This window comes from Macrobrachium nipponense, chromosome 3 (genome assembly GCF_015104395.2).
Source record: "Macrobrachium nipponense isolate FS-2020 chromosome 3, ASM1510439v2, whole genome shotgun sequence".
NCBI lineage: Eukaryota > Metazoa > Arthropoda > Malacostraca > Decapoda > Palaemonidae > Macrobrachium > Macrobrachium nipponense.
The window spans coordinates 33,180,752-33,196,081 of record NC_087202.1 but is presented as its reverse complement, the minus strand read 5'-3'; the positions used below and the strand labels follow the sequence as shown (position 1 = coordinate 33,196,081).

Genomic DNA, 15,330 nt, shown 5'->3' with positions numbered 1-15,330 from the left:
TCTTTTTGTTGAGAACCTGTGTTATTTAGTTTACACTTTGCTTTTAAATAAATGTTGTTTTTGTAGTTCACATGTCTGATTGGATAGCCGTAGATAATGGAGGGAGGGGGTGTGTCAGAGAGAGAGAGAGAGAGAGAGAGAGAGAGAGAGAGAGAGAGAGGGGGTGTTGCCAGTTGCCTTAGATGCATGATCCATTGCTACGTTTTAAAATGGAAGAACCGAGATCTAGGATCTTGGTTTTATATATATATATATATATATATATATATATATATATATATATATATATATATACATATACATATATATACGTATATATATACAGTGGTACCTCGAGATACGAAATTAATCTGTTCTGAGGCGGCTTTCGTATCATGAGCTTTTCGTATCTTGGACCGCATTTTACATGTAAAATGGCTAATCCGTTCCAAGCCCTCCAAAAACACACCAGTAAATTTCATAATGAAGCTAAATTGACCTACAAACAATGAAATACTACAACAATTTGGACCATTCAATATGTAACTTAATACGTACTGCTAATATACCTGTAAATAAAGTGTATTAGTGGACATGGCATACAAGAAATACTGTACGTATGTAGTAAAATGTAGAAGCTTACCTTTCGAGTGAGGCTATCTTCGAAAGTGGCGACAGAGGAGGACGACAAACGGCAGATACGTACGTACACTTAACTTTACGAAACACAAAAAAATGTAAGGAAAACACATAAACTAAACTTTACAAAACACATTAACAAAACTCTAACACTTAACTTTACAAAGAACTAAAATTAAAAAATTTTTTTCTTAATTTTTTTTTTTTTTACTTATATTTTTTTTTTTTCACAAAATTTCAACTTCACCACTTTCAACTTTCTGTTTTTTAGTATCTCTTGGTTCTTCCTTTTTGCTTACTCCTGCTATTACTTAAGGCCTCTTTTAAAAATAACTATCCAAGGAAGATTGCTTCTGCCTACTTTTCACAATGTTCCTGAAACGACTCAGGCAAACGTCATCGAACTGCGCAAGCCTACGACCTGTGCAAGCCTTTTCAGGGTGTCTTTTTTTTCTACAAATGATTGCACTTTATGAAAAGCAGCGCATCCTTAATTTCTGCCATTGTCATAGGGTCGTCCTCCTCTTCCTCGCCGCTGCTAGAGAACTCCTCTTGAACGACGTTATGTTGCATGGCCTCCAACTCCTTCATGTCATCCGTCGCAAGCTCCTCTTGGTGCTCCTCGAGAAGGTCGTTGATGTCGTCCTCGTCGACGACCAGCCCCATGGACTTGCCAAGTGCAACGATCTTGTCAAGATCTGGTTGCAAAACAGTTTCAGGATCGTCAACTGCTTCTGAATCTGCAGCACCTGCTTCGCCCACGTCGAATCCCTCGAAGTCTCGGGCAGATACGGCATCAGGCCAGAGTTTCCTCCACGAGGAATTCAAGGTTCACCTCGAAACCTCCTGCCAAGTTTGGTCAAAGAGTCGGATGCATATCACAACATTGAAATGCTCCTTCCAAAATTGACGCAAGGTGAGGTTTGTGGTATTGGTGATGTCGAAACATCTCTTGAAAAGATGTTTTGTATACAGCTTCTTAAAGTTCGATATCACTTGCTGGTCCATGGGCTGAAGGAGAGGGGTGGTGATAGGTGGAAGATAAAGAACCTTGATGAAAGAATACTCTGCTAGGATATCTTCCTCGAGGCCAGGAGGGTGAGCAGGGGGCATTGTCCAACACCTGCAGGCATTTCAGAGGGAGGCGCTTCTCTTCCAAGAATTTCTTCACTGTCGGGCTGAAACAGATTTATCCACTCGGTGAACAAAAGCCTTGTTACCCAGGCTTTCGCATTAGCCCTCCACATCACTGGAAGCTTCTCCTTAAACATTTTGTGGGCCTTGAAGGCTCGAGGAGTCTCGGAATGATAGACAAGTAGGGGCTTCACCTTGCAATCCCCACTGGTGTTCGAACAAAGTGCGAGCGTAAGCCTGTCTTTCATAGGCTTATGCCCGGGTAGCTTCTTCTCCTCCTGCGTGATGTACGTCCGACGAGGCATTTTTTTCCAAAAAAGGGTAGTCTCATCACAGTTGAAGACTTGCTGAGAACTGTAGCCTTCCTTGGTCATCATCTCGTCGAACGTCTTTTTAAAGGCTTCGTCCGTTTTCGTATCCGAGCTGGCAGCCTCCCCATACCGCACCACCGAATGGATGCCAGTCCGTTTACGGAATTTTTCGGATCACCCATGCGAAGCCTTGAAGTCTGGGGTTGGCGTTGATGTCCCTTCTCCTCTGTCGTCTTCGGCCTGGGCAATCAAATCGCCGAAAATAGCGCTGGCCTTGTGGGAGATTGCCGTCTCCATTATCGTATCGCCAGCGATTTCTTTGTCTTTTATCCAGACAAGAAGAAGCCTTACCATCTCGTCGTGCACGTGGGTCCTCTTGCTGGACAAAATAGTGACGCCCTTGGAAGGTGTAGCTACTTTGATGGCATTCTTCTGCTTAAGGATGGTGCCTATTGTCGACGGATTTTGGTCGTATTCCTTGGCGATCACACTCAATCGCATACCGGCTTCATACTTCTTGATAATCTCCATCTTCGTCTCCAAAGAGAGCATCCTCTTCTTTCCGTAAATTTCAAGTTTCTTGGGACCCATGACTATGTATATACTGTACGTAATTATGTTATGTAGTACGTATACATATGGAGTAAAGTTCTCACACAACACGATAAAGTATACTACATATGTACAACGAAATCACTAACGAATTTACGTTAATAAACGAAATCGTTAGAACGAACGAATCCCGCGTGCGTACAATACAGATGATGCCGTGCAGTGGCCGAAGAAGCATGCAGCTATGTAGTAAATGTATGATGGGAAGGATGCTGACCAATAGGAGAGAAGGATCTCATGGCGGTGACTAGCATCAGGAACCAATGGGAGAGCGGGAGGATGGTGGTGAGTCTACTCAGTTGGCAGCGTGCGAGTTTCAAAATTGTTATCGGTGGTCCGGGCGAATCTTGGACTTTACAGCAACAACCTTTCGTATCTTGAGCAATTTTCGTATGTAGAGCCGAAAAATTTTTCGTATTTGCTTGCATATCTCGAGTTTTTCGTAAGTTTAGATATATATATATATACACATACATACATACAGTGGACCCCCCGTATTCGCGTTCTCCAGATTCGCGGACTCACACATTCGCAGATTTCTCTTGGGAACGTTTCCCCGCATTATTCGCGGAAAATTCGCGCATTTGCGGTATTTTTCTATGATAAATATCCACAAATTCCTGGTTTTTTTTTTATGAATTTCATCATAAAATGCACTTTTTGTGATAAAACTATTAAAAAAACCAAGCATAAAAATTTTTAGTGGGTTTTTCATGAGTTTTAACTAACAAAATAGGCTGTTTTTAGCATTTTTATAGGGGTTCCAAACATTCGCGGGCTCTTAACTATTCACGGGGGGGTCTGGAACGCATGCCCCGCGAATACTGGGGGACCACTGTGTATATATACATATACATATATATATATATATATATATATATATATATATATATATATATATATATATAATATATATATATTGTGACGAAGTGCCAAGTATCTGGTTACTACACTTACCATTCATTTATTGTTACCTCACAAAAGCCAGACACCTGAATCCTCATCACAGGTACTAAACGACCGAATACTCTAAAGGCAACAGTGATCCCTTAACAACTTACCAGTATTGCAGAAAATCAGACTAAGTTTATCAAAACAGGTGTGAGATAATCTTGTAAGTAATTAAATTAATCAAAGGGCATCACTCCATCTACAACTTTAAAAGTCTAAGTATTTCCATGATTTCAAAAGTCTTAAGTACTTCCCTGGTTCTGAGTCACTTCAAGTTAATTGAAGGAAAGCCTATCAATTACCACTCTATGTTTCTACCTAACATCAATATAATCAAATCCAAATATACTGATTAGAAATGAAAAGACTTATAAAAAAATTTTAATACAAAAATTTATTATTAAACTCAAAATTTATAAGTGAAATTCATAATATCAGGGAAAATTATTGTTACTTGAAAAAAAGTAAAGTTTAATTAATTCTTGAATCAATTAAGTAAAATTAAATCAAAATTAATTTATCACAAAATTCAAGAAAATTAATTCAATCAAAATTCAAAAGTGTTAGGCAATAATTGAAATTTGGAAATTAATTCACAAGTGCTAAATAACAATAAAACTTGAAAAGAATTCTAAGTATATGCAAATTAATTCACAAGTGTTAAATTTAATAAAATGTGCAACAATTAATTAATGAAAATAACTAAGTCAATTAAATTGTGAATGCAAATGAAAATACAGAAAAGTGTGGACAATACCAAAATGGCAAAAAGTATTAATCACACAGAACATAAAATAAAAACACACACCTCGATATGAAAATGAACAAATGCACAAAACATAAAAATAATTTCAAATGAATAAATGCAAAACACAAAAATTTGCAATGTGTAAAAGTGTAAATCTTTTCACTCAAAACATTGTAACCATTAGTTATCAGTTTTTACCAAACTTTTGTAACCATCAGTTATTAGTTTTTACCTAACCACTGTTCCTATCAGTTATTAGTTGCAACTAATAAAAACATAACACACTTTACCTTTTTGGTATACCAATTTCTTTCTTTCTTGCTGCAGCTTGTTTCACACTTTCACAAAACCAGACGCCGTTACAACAACAATGTTTGTTCAGATTCCACAAAAAACACTAAAGAATACTAAATAAACTCTAAGAAATATCAAATCTGAAATTCTCAAGTTATGAGTGACCATTCAATAAGTACGAAATCGCTACATTACTTTTAAAGTCAAAAGTGCTATGAGAGAGAGAGAGAGAGAGAGAGAGAGAGAGAGAGAGAGAGAGAGAGAGAGAATCTGAATGGCTCGAGTATCTAAGCCCGAATGAAAAACTTCTCCCTTACGGAAGCTGGACTGGGACTGGAGATGACACAAAACGTTTTGGGCAATAATGCTTCCAGAAGCTTCAAAATCTTACGCAACTTTACATACAAAATGCGTAATCTGCACATGGCTTTGACAAAGACACGCGTATGAGACCAGTCTGTTCAAATAAGACACTTACTCGACTCGATCGACCAAAGCAGAAGTCCCTTATCTTACATGATGACAGAATCCCAAAACACAATGAAGACTCGAGCTCGCTTATCAAACGTGCTGACAGATTAGGAAAGCAAACGGAGATCTGGGAGTTAATCTAATCTCACAGCGCTCACATAATAGGGAAACAATTGTAGTTTCGAATGGACAAAGAAAATCTCTCTCTTTCTACATTCTATGTTATATATTCTTTTACATTATGTTATGCGAAATCTAAACACACATTTCAAAACATCCTATCTCTAAGCTATCTAGGAATCTGAAAAAATGTTGCACAATCTTATACACAATACTTTATACAGTCAAAGAGGGGAAATATGCATTTTGAAAGTAGCAATATATATAATATACCTCCCCCAAAAGATTTTTTTATCACGGTGTTGAATCCAACGATTCGCAACGAGATAAATAATCAGCAACTACATTGTTTTTGCCACTAATGTGCAGAACTCTTAAGTTATACTGTTGCAAGCACAAAGACCACCTGGTCAGTCTTTTATTATGTTTTTTCATTCTCTGGATAAATGATAGTGGATTGTGATCAGACAACACTAAAATTTCTTCATTCCTAGGTCTATTCACATAGACTTCAAATTTTTTCAATGCTGTGATTAAGGCTAAAGTTTCCTTCTAAATTGTCGAGTATACTTTCTGATGTTTTTATCAATTTTGAAGACATGAAGCACACAGGATGGTAGATGTTATTTTCATCTTCTTGAAGTAGAACAGCTCCAATGCCACAGTCCGACGCATCAACTTGTATCACAAATTTCTTGTCAAAGTTTGGAGCTTGAAGTTAAAATGGCTTTTACCTTCTCAAAGGATTCTTGACACTCTGGAGTCCAAACAAACTTAGCTTTGGGACTAGTTAAGTCTATCAAGGGAGCTACTACGGCTGAGAAATTTGGGCAGAAATGACGATAGAATCCAGCCATGCCTAAAAATCTCTGTAGTTGTTTCCTGGTGGTAGGTGGGGTAGCCTTACGGATACCTTCTACATTATCATTTACTAGAGCAAGAAGGCCTTTTCCAACTTCAAACCCAAGAAACTGCACAGTCGCCTTTCCAAACTCATTCTTCTCTAGGTTGACTGTTAATCCTGCCTCTTGTAGTTTCTTGAAAACTTTCTTCAGATTCTTCAGATGTTCTTCCCACGTTGTAGAGTAAATCACGATGTCATCTAGGTATACACCTATTCCTTCTATCGATCCTAGTAGTTGATCCATCACTCGTTGAAATGTTGCAGGTGCATTCATCAGATCAAACGGCGGAACAGTATACAGATACAGTCCAAATGGAGTAATAAAAGCTGACAGCAACTTGGCATTCTCAACTAAGGGAACTTGATAATATCCTTTCAACAAGTCTATCTTGGAAACAAACTTGGCTTACCCAATATTATCAAGTAACTGATCTATAAGAGGCAATTGATAATTATCAGCCACACTGATAGAATTCAGTTTCCTATAATCAGTACACATCCTAAATGAACCATCTGGTTTCTTCACTAACACACATGGATAACTGAAGCGACTTGAACTGGGTTCTGCTAATCCATGTTGCAGCAAATACTCAACTTCCTTCTTCTAAACATCTCAATGATAAGGTGATAAGCGATAGGCTCTTTGCTTGAAAGGTCTTCCATCTTCTTGAATCTTGATTTCATGCTTGGTCAGATCAGTACGCGTAGGCACATCTGAAAAAATTTCTGGAAACTTCTAATTACTTCACTTAAGTCTTCACCTTGTTCAACACTCAGATGTTTCAACTTCTCCAAATTTTCCAGTTTCAACTTCTCCTCCAAATTTTCCAAAATTGAAGAATTATTCATCTTGCTTGCAGCTCCCAATTCGTAGCCATCATCGTCTTCTGTAGATAAAGTTGTTTGGGTTACTGACACAGCTTTAGTTTTAGTTTCTGAGAAATAAGGTTTCAAGAGGTTCACATGTATCTTCCTTTGTCTTCTTCTTCTTTCTGGTGTTTCAATCACATAAGTTCTGTCATTTAACTTTTGAATTATCTTGTAAGGACCTTGAAATTTATTAGTGAGGGGAAATCTCTTGACAGGTAAGAACACTACTTGTTGACCAACACTAAAACTTCTTAGCTTAGTCTGCTTGTCATAGTTCCTTTTCATTTTCTCTTGACTCATTTTCAGATTTTCTAAAGAGAATTTTCTAATCTCTCCCAACCTTTTCCTTAAGTTCTTCACATACTCTCCTTGGATTTCCTCTTTATTTTCTACCCAATTTTCTGCAAGAATCTTCAAAGGTCCTCTCACTTCTCTTCCAAAAATCATCTCATTGGGTGAACATCCCATGCTTTCTTGATAAGCATTCCTAACTTCAAATAATATTAAGGGTAAACCAACATCCCATTCTCTTCCTGACTCCTAACAATACTTTGTCAGCATACTTTTCAATGTCTGGTGGAACCTTTCCAGGGCTCCTTGAATTTCTGGATGATAAGCAGTTAACTGTTGTTTCACCCCAAATAAGTTCTTCACATCCTGGAATAACTTGGAAGTAAAGTTTGTTCCTCTATCACTTTGTACAATTTCTGGTATACCAAACTTTGAGAAAAACTCCACTAGTTTCTCAGCACCTATCCTGGCAGATATGTTTCTAACAGGGATCGCCTCAGGATATCTGGTAACAGGACACATTAATGTCAACAGATACTCATTTCCTTTCTTTGTCTTCGGAAGTGGTCCAACCATATCTATAATCACCTTGTTAAAGGGTTCTCCTCTAACTTCTATAGGTTGTAGGGGGGCTTTCTGAATGGTTTCATTAGGTTTTCCAGCTATCTGGCAGGTATGACACTCTCGACAGAACCTGCTAACATCTTTATGAAGTCCAGGCCAGAAAAAATATTTCATGATCTTCTCCAAAGTCTTTCTGATTCCCACATGTCCAGATTCATGAGCTACTGCCACCACTTGCTTTCTCAATGGACATGGAATCAAAATCTGATGATATTCGCCCCATTCAGCATTTCCGGGTATATCTGAAGGTCCATACTTCCTCATAAGCAAACCTTCCTTCAGATAATAACAGGTAGGAGCTTGTTGCATCTCTTCCTGATCTACAACTCTGAAGGACAAATCAGCTAGCGATGCATCCCTCTTCTGCAAGTCCATTAGCTTTTCTCTTGTCACCTGCCCAACTTCAAGGGTTGAACTATCAATATCTGCTACCTCAGGTACTGTAGTTTCATTATTATCTTCAGGAACACTCTGACTACTTGGAGTCTCTTCAGGAACAACAGATTCTTCATTTTCTTGGGAAATCCTTTCTCAGTCAGCTCTACGGGAGGCATCACTCCCCTGGAACAATTGTTCTAAGTTCAAAGATCCTTCACTTGATCCATCTTGGGCGTGCAAATCCTCAGTTTCTTCACCAACAGTCGTAATTCTCCTCATACTTCTGGTAGTTACACAACTAGGGAACAGGTGAGGTTATTCTTCTCCAACTCTACCGTAGGACTAATCCTCAACGGTTTGTCTGTCACTACAGGACAAGGAACAAATGGAACACCACCAATTTCATTTCCCAACAGAACATGTACACCTTCCACAGCCAGTGAGTCCTTCACAGCAAAATCAACACTCCCTGTCACCAATTCACAGGACAGGTGTAAGCGGCATATAGGAGTTACTTCCTCTCCTCCTATACCCTTCAAAATAACCAAATCTCCAGTGAGATTCTCCTCCAACATTGGGTGAGCACCACGTAACACCACACTAATGTTGCTCCCTGTATCACGTAAAATCTTGACTGGTACCTGCACACACTCCTCTTGAGTTGCCAGTGCACCATCATAGATATATGGCTTAAAGGCCTCCAAACTGCTCAGCCACTCACTGCTTGAGGTAACATTTCCACTGGTTGCTAAATACTCAGCTTGTTTAGTTTCAGTCCTCCCTGTAGTCGGATTCTTCCCCACATTGTTCTTAACAGTCTATTTGACCTGGTCACCTCTTACTATTTGACCAACAGGCTTGGACTGCTGATAATTCCAATAACACTCCTGACTGAAGTGTCCTGCTCTTCCACACTTAAAGCGGACAACATTAGGCTTTTGCAACTGTCTTGCAAAATTAGATGAGGATTTCACATTAGCTTGCTGAGGAGTATTATTACTTGTAGGTTTCCCATTTATAAAATTGCTTCTGAAACCTGGATGAGACTTAAAACCTGGGCGTGCTTGATTCTGGTGCTTTACATTATAATTGCGCCTGCTACTAATTATATTGTAGTCTTCACTCAGTGTAGCAGCTTTGTCAAGTTTTGTAACCTCTCTCTCTCAAAGAGGCTCTTATATGCTCAGGAATACCTTTAAAATATTGCTCTAAAACAGCTAACTCTTCTAACTCTTCAAAGTTGTAACTTTAGCTGCCTCCAACCATCTTTTAAAACACCTTCTTACTTTATAAGTGTAATCCAAGAAAGTTACTTTTTTATCCTTTCTTAAGTTTCTGAATCTTTCATTTTAGTACTCTGGGTCAACTGGTATACTTGTAGCACAATATGTTTGAGCACCTCGTAGTCTTTACACTGATCAGCTGTTAAAACTAAATAAGCACTTCTCCCTTTACCAATCAAGACACTTTATAGCAAAACTGACCATTTAAATTCTGGCCATCCCATACCTGAAGCCACTTTCTCAAAGTGGCTTCAGGTATGGGATGGCCTAAGTTTACTGGAGCCTCTTCAGTAAACTTAGGGATTAACTTCTGCACTCTTACTACATCAAATGCAGGGTCTTGATTACCATGGTTAGGGTTAGACAGTGTTACAGGTAATGTGGATCTAGCTCTTATCAATTCCATCTCCTTTTCATGTCTTGCAATTACTCTTTCCTCTTTTATCCTTTGCCTTTCATCTTCTGCTACTTTTTCTTCTTCGCTTTCTCTTCTTTCTTGTTTTTCCCTGTCTACTCTGTCTTTTTCAGCTTGCATTCTCTCTTTCAGCCTGATCAAACTTTCTTCTGCTTCTATGTGTCTTGAGTTCCAATTCTGCGTCACTTTTCTCTTTCTGTTCTACCTGCTTATTTATAAGATCAGCCTGTGCTACATTCAACAACTCATGAGCCAGTTCTAACTCATCATCATCAGTTATGAAATTATGTGACTAACGGACATAGGCAATTCATGCAATACAAGTTCATTACTTAAATATTCTAGCACAGAGTCAATAGGGACTTTTGTAAACAAGGAACATACATCAAAACTGACAAAGATATCACTAGGGTTTAGTAGTACAATGTTATTTAATTTTTCCAGAAGATCAAGAGAATTCCGAATGTGTGAATTAGATACAGATCCAAGTAGCGGGGATAACAATTTAGTAAGATATTTAGATAGTTTATAAGCAATTGATCCTACAGTACTAATAATTGGGTGCATAGGTTTGTTTTCCTTATGAGTTTTAACTAGGCCATACCTTTATGTCAACATGATTTTGAGGAAGATCACAATATTTTTCAAATTTACTTAGGATGACACAATCATTGAAGCAGAAGGTTGACTCGTTATAAAGAAAGATAAACCATACCCAAGCGCACTCATAACATTTTCACTTATTTGTTTCCTTGATAGATTTACAACACAATCTTGACATGCACAATTAGTCTAATCACTGCTATCTATAAGATTTTTGAGTTTTCTGTCCAGTTACTAATCAAGGATGTCTTGGGCTGTTTTGGGGTGATGGTTTGGGATTATTTTTGTTTGGAATATTAAATTGTTTTAGTATAATAATTTAAAGTATATTTTTTTGAACTACCAAATTAAGCAATGAAATTTTATAATGGACAGTTATAAGCATTTTAGTTTATGGAGTACTGGGTATTTGGCAGTTATAAGCCAGTTATAAACATTTTAACCCTTAGGAGCCTTGTTAATAAATCGATATGTGGCACCCCATGCCGGCAAAACTTTGAGGTCAGCAAAAAAAAAAAAAAAAAAAAAACAATATCAATGGAAAGAGGAAGATATGCAAATGCACATGGTGAAAGAAAAAAAATATAAAAAAATTTCCCTACCTTCCACAAGAAGTTGAAAATGACCATTTACAACCCCTTGTAAATTTTACCAACTTATACATGTTTCACTCTTCATCTCAGCGACTTCAAAAACTTTGGATTAAACACCATTATCTGTCGTTTTCAGTTATTTTTACATGTCACCCCCCTCCCTATTGGGGCTGAACTTGGACATAAGGGCCATCGGGAGTTCACTATTCATCTCGGGTACCTCAAAAACTATGGATTAGACACTAATACAGTATCTGTCATTTTCGGTTATTTTTACATGTCACCCCTTCCCACCCATTTTCATCCCTCCCCCCCTTCCCTACTGGGACTGAACTTGGACTTGAAGAGCATTGGGAGTGATACTATTCATCTCAGAAGCCTAAAAAATTATGGATTAGTCACCAAAATCTGTCGTTTTTGGTTATTTTTACATCACCCACTTCCCACCCCTCTTCACCCCCCTTCCCTCTATTGGGACTGAACTTGGACTGAAGGGCATCAGGAGTATCACTATTAATCTCTGTGATCTTGAAAACTATGGATTAGACTCTAATATCTGTAGTTTTCAGTCATTTTTACTTTTCACCCCTTTCCATCCCCCCTCCCTACACCACCCCCTTTGGTGCCAGTGATGTCTTCACCCCCATAGTATTCTTTTCCAGATGGCAAGTCATATGTATATCAAGTTTGTTGAAATTGGTCAATGCGTTTCAAAGTGTATGTAGCACATTCGTACACACATAGTATATAGATTTTTAAATATATCTATATAAACACAGTGCCTCCTTTACTTAAGACGAGGAATCCGTTCCAGCGCTACGCTTTGAGTTGATATCCACTGTAAGTTGGTTTTTTCCATCAACGGTGTTTAAACAGAGTCCACGGTGCAGTAACTTGAGCTATGGTGCCGAAACTCGAGTTATGATGCTGTAACTCGAGTTATGGCGCCCTATGATGTTGCATCAAGTTACAGCACCATAAGCACCATTAACTTGATCCCTATTCTTGCAGTTAGCACCGTCAATGGTGGTGTAAAATCCCGTTAATGGTGGTGAAAAAGTTCTGTAAGATTGAATTGCCTTAAGTCAGTGGCGCTGTAAGTCAAGGATGCACTGTATACACATCCATGTGTACCTACATATATATTATTAAACCAGAGATTTCACAGAATCCTTGAAAATTTTATGGATTTTGTGAAGTCACCAATTCACTTAGGAACATTTGGTTCCCTAGGCACTAGTACTGAACACAATGAAACAAAGATTCATTTACACTGTTTCACTTTGTTTAGTACTAGCCCCTCAGTAATAAAATGTTCGCAAGTGCATTTGATCCCCGAGTGTGCATTTTTTCTTGAGTTTATTAAACTCCATTGACCCTTTGCCAAAATTTCTCTTGCCTGATTACCAAAATCAGCTACTTTATAGTACGTAACTTTTTTTTTTAGTTCCATATTTGGGATCCAATTTTGCACATATAAATACATAGTGATTGAAATGTTTAATGAAGAACTGTACAGTATGACTGAGAGTAGGGTTGAGAACATTACACCAAAACTATAAACAAAATCATTTTAAGAAAATTATTTTGTAAAGCATTTGGATCTCGTGTCATTTCAAGAACATTATCGGCAACACTAGAAAAAACAACCAGTGAACTTGATCTTAATTATGAATATGTCAATTTTCTTTGTAGGTTTTAAGCATGAGACTTGAAGAAGTAAGCAGAGTATCACCTATACCAAGTGAGGCTTATAAGGCACTTTGGGAATGTATTGTCAAGAAAACAAATCAAATGTTGCTAGAAGGATTTGCTGGGGCTCGCAGATGCACTAATGAAGGACGTTCTCTTATGCAGCTTGATTATCAGGTATTTATTAGCTTTGAAGAAGCTGTTTTTTTCCAATTTTTCATGTTTTGACCTCGTATTTAGCAATTCTGGTAGTTGTTGAGGGGCTTATGTTGAAATATTAAGTCCTGTGGGACTTTAATATCATTGCTGGAGATTACCGAGGAGTGGCATATGGCAGCCATCTTGATTTTAAAAATAGCTGTCATTACAACATTTGTCAAAAACTAGAATCGAGTTGGGAATTTTCTTGTAGGTTTATATTTGTTACCACTGCTTATTTCAATAGTAAATGCTTTAAAAATGATGTAGGCAGACATCTAGTGTAACATGAAGGTTAGCAACCCTTTGTTTATCAAAATGGCTGCCATTTATTATGATTTTGTATATTTTGTGTTATATCATCAATAGTAAATATCTTACTAACTTGAATCACTTGGGATTTTTGAAAAGATGAAGAGATATTTGTAAGAGACCATTAGCACAAGCATTTTGCAATTATTTGCAGATGGTATTATACATGATACTCTATATTAGAGTGGTACATATTGCCAGTTGAAAAGTGCACCTTGATGCTACAGAGGCCTTTGTCAAGTACTACTTTGCACATGATAACTTAGCTATGCCCAACTTATTCCTCTTTACTTGGCAGACGTGCATGCAATAGCTCAGTCAGACCCTGAAATCTAGGCGGAGTTCATGGATGGCAATTGGGTTGTTAAACAAGAACACCATACCCTTTTGTGCCATTGGTCCAGAACATGCGCAACAAGTCAACAGGTGTATGAAGGTATCTGGGGGCTCATTGGAATCACTGTACATGAGTTTGCGTACACCAAATTCTTCCTTGTAACACCTGAACTTGCATGGTTAGCAATGGAAGCGCAGACCATTGCTGGTATATGCCCAGGCAAAGCTAAACTGCATCATGAACACACATATGAACATTTAAAGGTTCAGGAACAGAATGTTGAGGACCTCACACAATGCATAGAATCTATCACGGAATCCATTTGAAGATGAGCATGATCCAGTGATCAACTTAGTCACAAAAGCAGTGATGTCAGACAAAGTACAGACAGATGTTGCAAGTGTGCAGATATTAGAACTGAGAAATTTGAACAGTTTGTTAAAGAGAGGATAACAATGAGTTATTGGTCTTCAGCAGGATTTAAAGTCAGACTCAAGAGTGACGATCAGATTAATGAGCTCAAAGAAGACAAGGTACTATTTGCCCGCTTGCTGATCATATTAAAAGCAAGAGATATCAACCTACAAGAAGCAGTTGGAACATATGAATTTTCTGTTGTGCCAAGGTCCATGTTTACAGCTGATGTGTCCATATATCATGTTACCTCGAAGAGCGATTTGATGTCCATTCTTTAAAATTTACCTGTAGACAATAGTAAGAATTTGGATAAAAGAAATGCTGTACAATCTGAAAATACAAAATGAGTTGCAATTGTGGATGGAATGGGAGATTTTCAAGCTCTAGATAAGTCACAATGGGTTAAAACATGCAATGCCTTAGCAGGGTATTTCAGTAAATGCCATTGGGAAAAATACAGAGATTATGATGAAGTACACATGGTTTTTTATTGTTATGACACTGGTTTATCTTTGAAAGCAGCAACATGTGAAAAAATACGAGTAAGCACCAAAGTCATACCATATCTTATCACAGATACAACATCAATAGCTAACACTAGCATGAAAAGTGCTTGCCCATGTGAAAAGAAAAGATGAGTTTACTACATATCTAGCAGACAAAATGTTTCTGTATGCTAAGGCAAGTGACAAACCTCTTATAGTGACTTCGCGTAATCAAGCAAAGGCCACACATAGAGGAATTGAATGCCTTTCAAGCTCCCAAGAAGAAGCAGACATGAAGCTTATCCTGCACTGAGGCGGCCTTCGTATCATGAGCTTTTCGTATCTTGGACCGCATTTTACATGTAAAATGGCTAATCAGTTCCAAGCCTTCCAACAACACCCCAGCAAATTTCATAATAAAGCTAAATTGACCTACAAACAATGAAATACTACAACAATTTGGACCATTCACTTAACTTTACGAAACACGTAAAAAAATGTAAGGAAAACATAAACTAAGCTTTACGAAACACATTAACAAAACTGTAACACTTAACTTTACAAAAAACTAAAATAATTTTTTCTTTTTTTTTTCTTTTTACTTTTTTTTTTCTTTTTTTAGAAAAAATTTTAACTTCTTCACCACTTTCAACTTTCTGTTTTTTAGTA

At 37.7% G+C, this 15,330-nt stretch overlaps 1 protein-coding gene across 1 annotated transcript in view; it reads left to right on the top strand.

Annotated features, from left to right (window-relative positions):
* The window catches only part of LOC135221695 (syndetin-like), a 145,711-nt gene that overhangs the window by 96,357 nt on the left and 34,024 nt on the right, over positions 1 to 15,330 (top strand). The window contains exon 7 of the mRNA XM_064259434.1: positions 12,916 to 13,089. Within this exon, the coding sequence (XP_064115504.1) occupies positions 12,916 to 13,089 (174 nt within the window). The remainder of the gene's footprint in view (positions 1 to 12,915; positions 13,090 to 15,330) is intronic.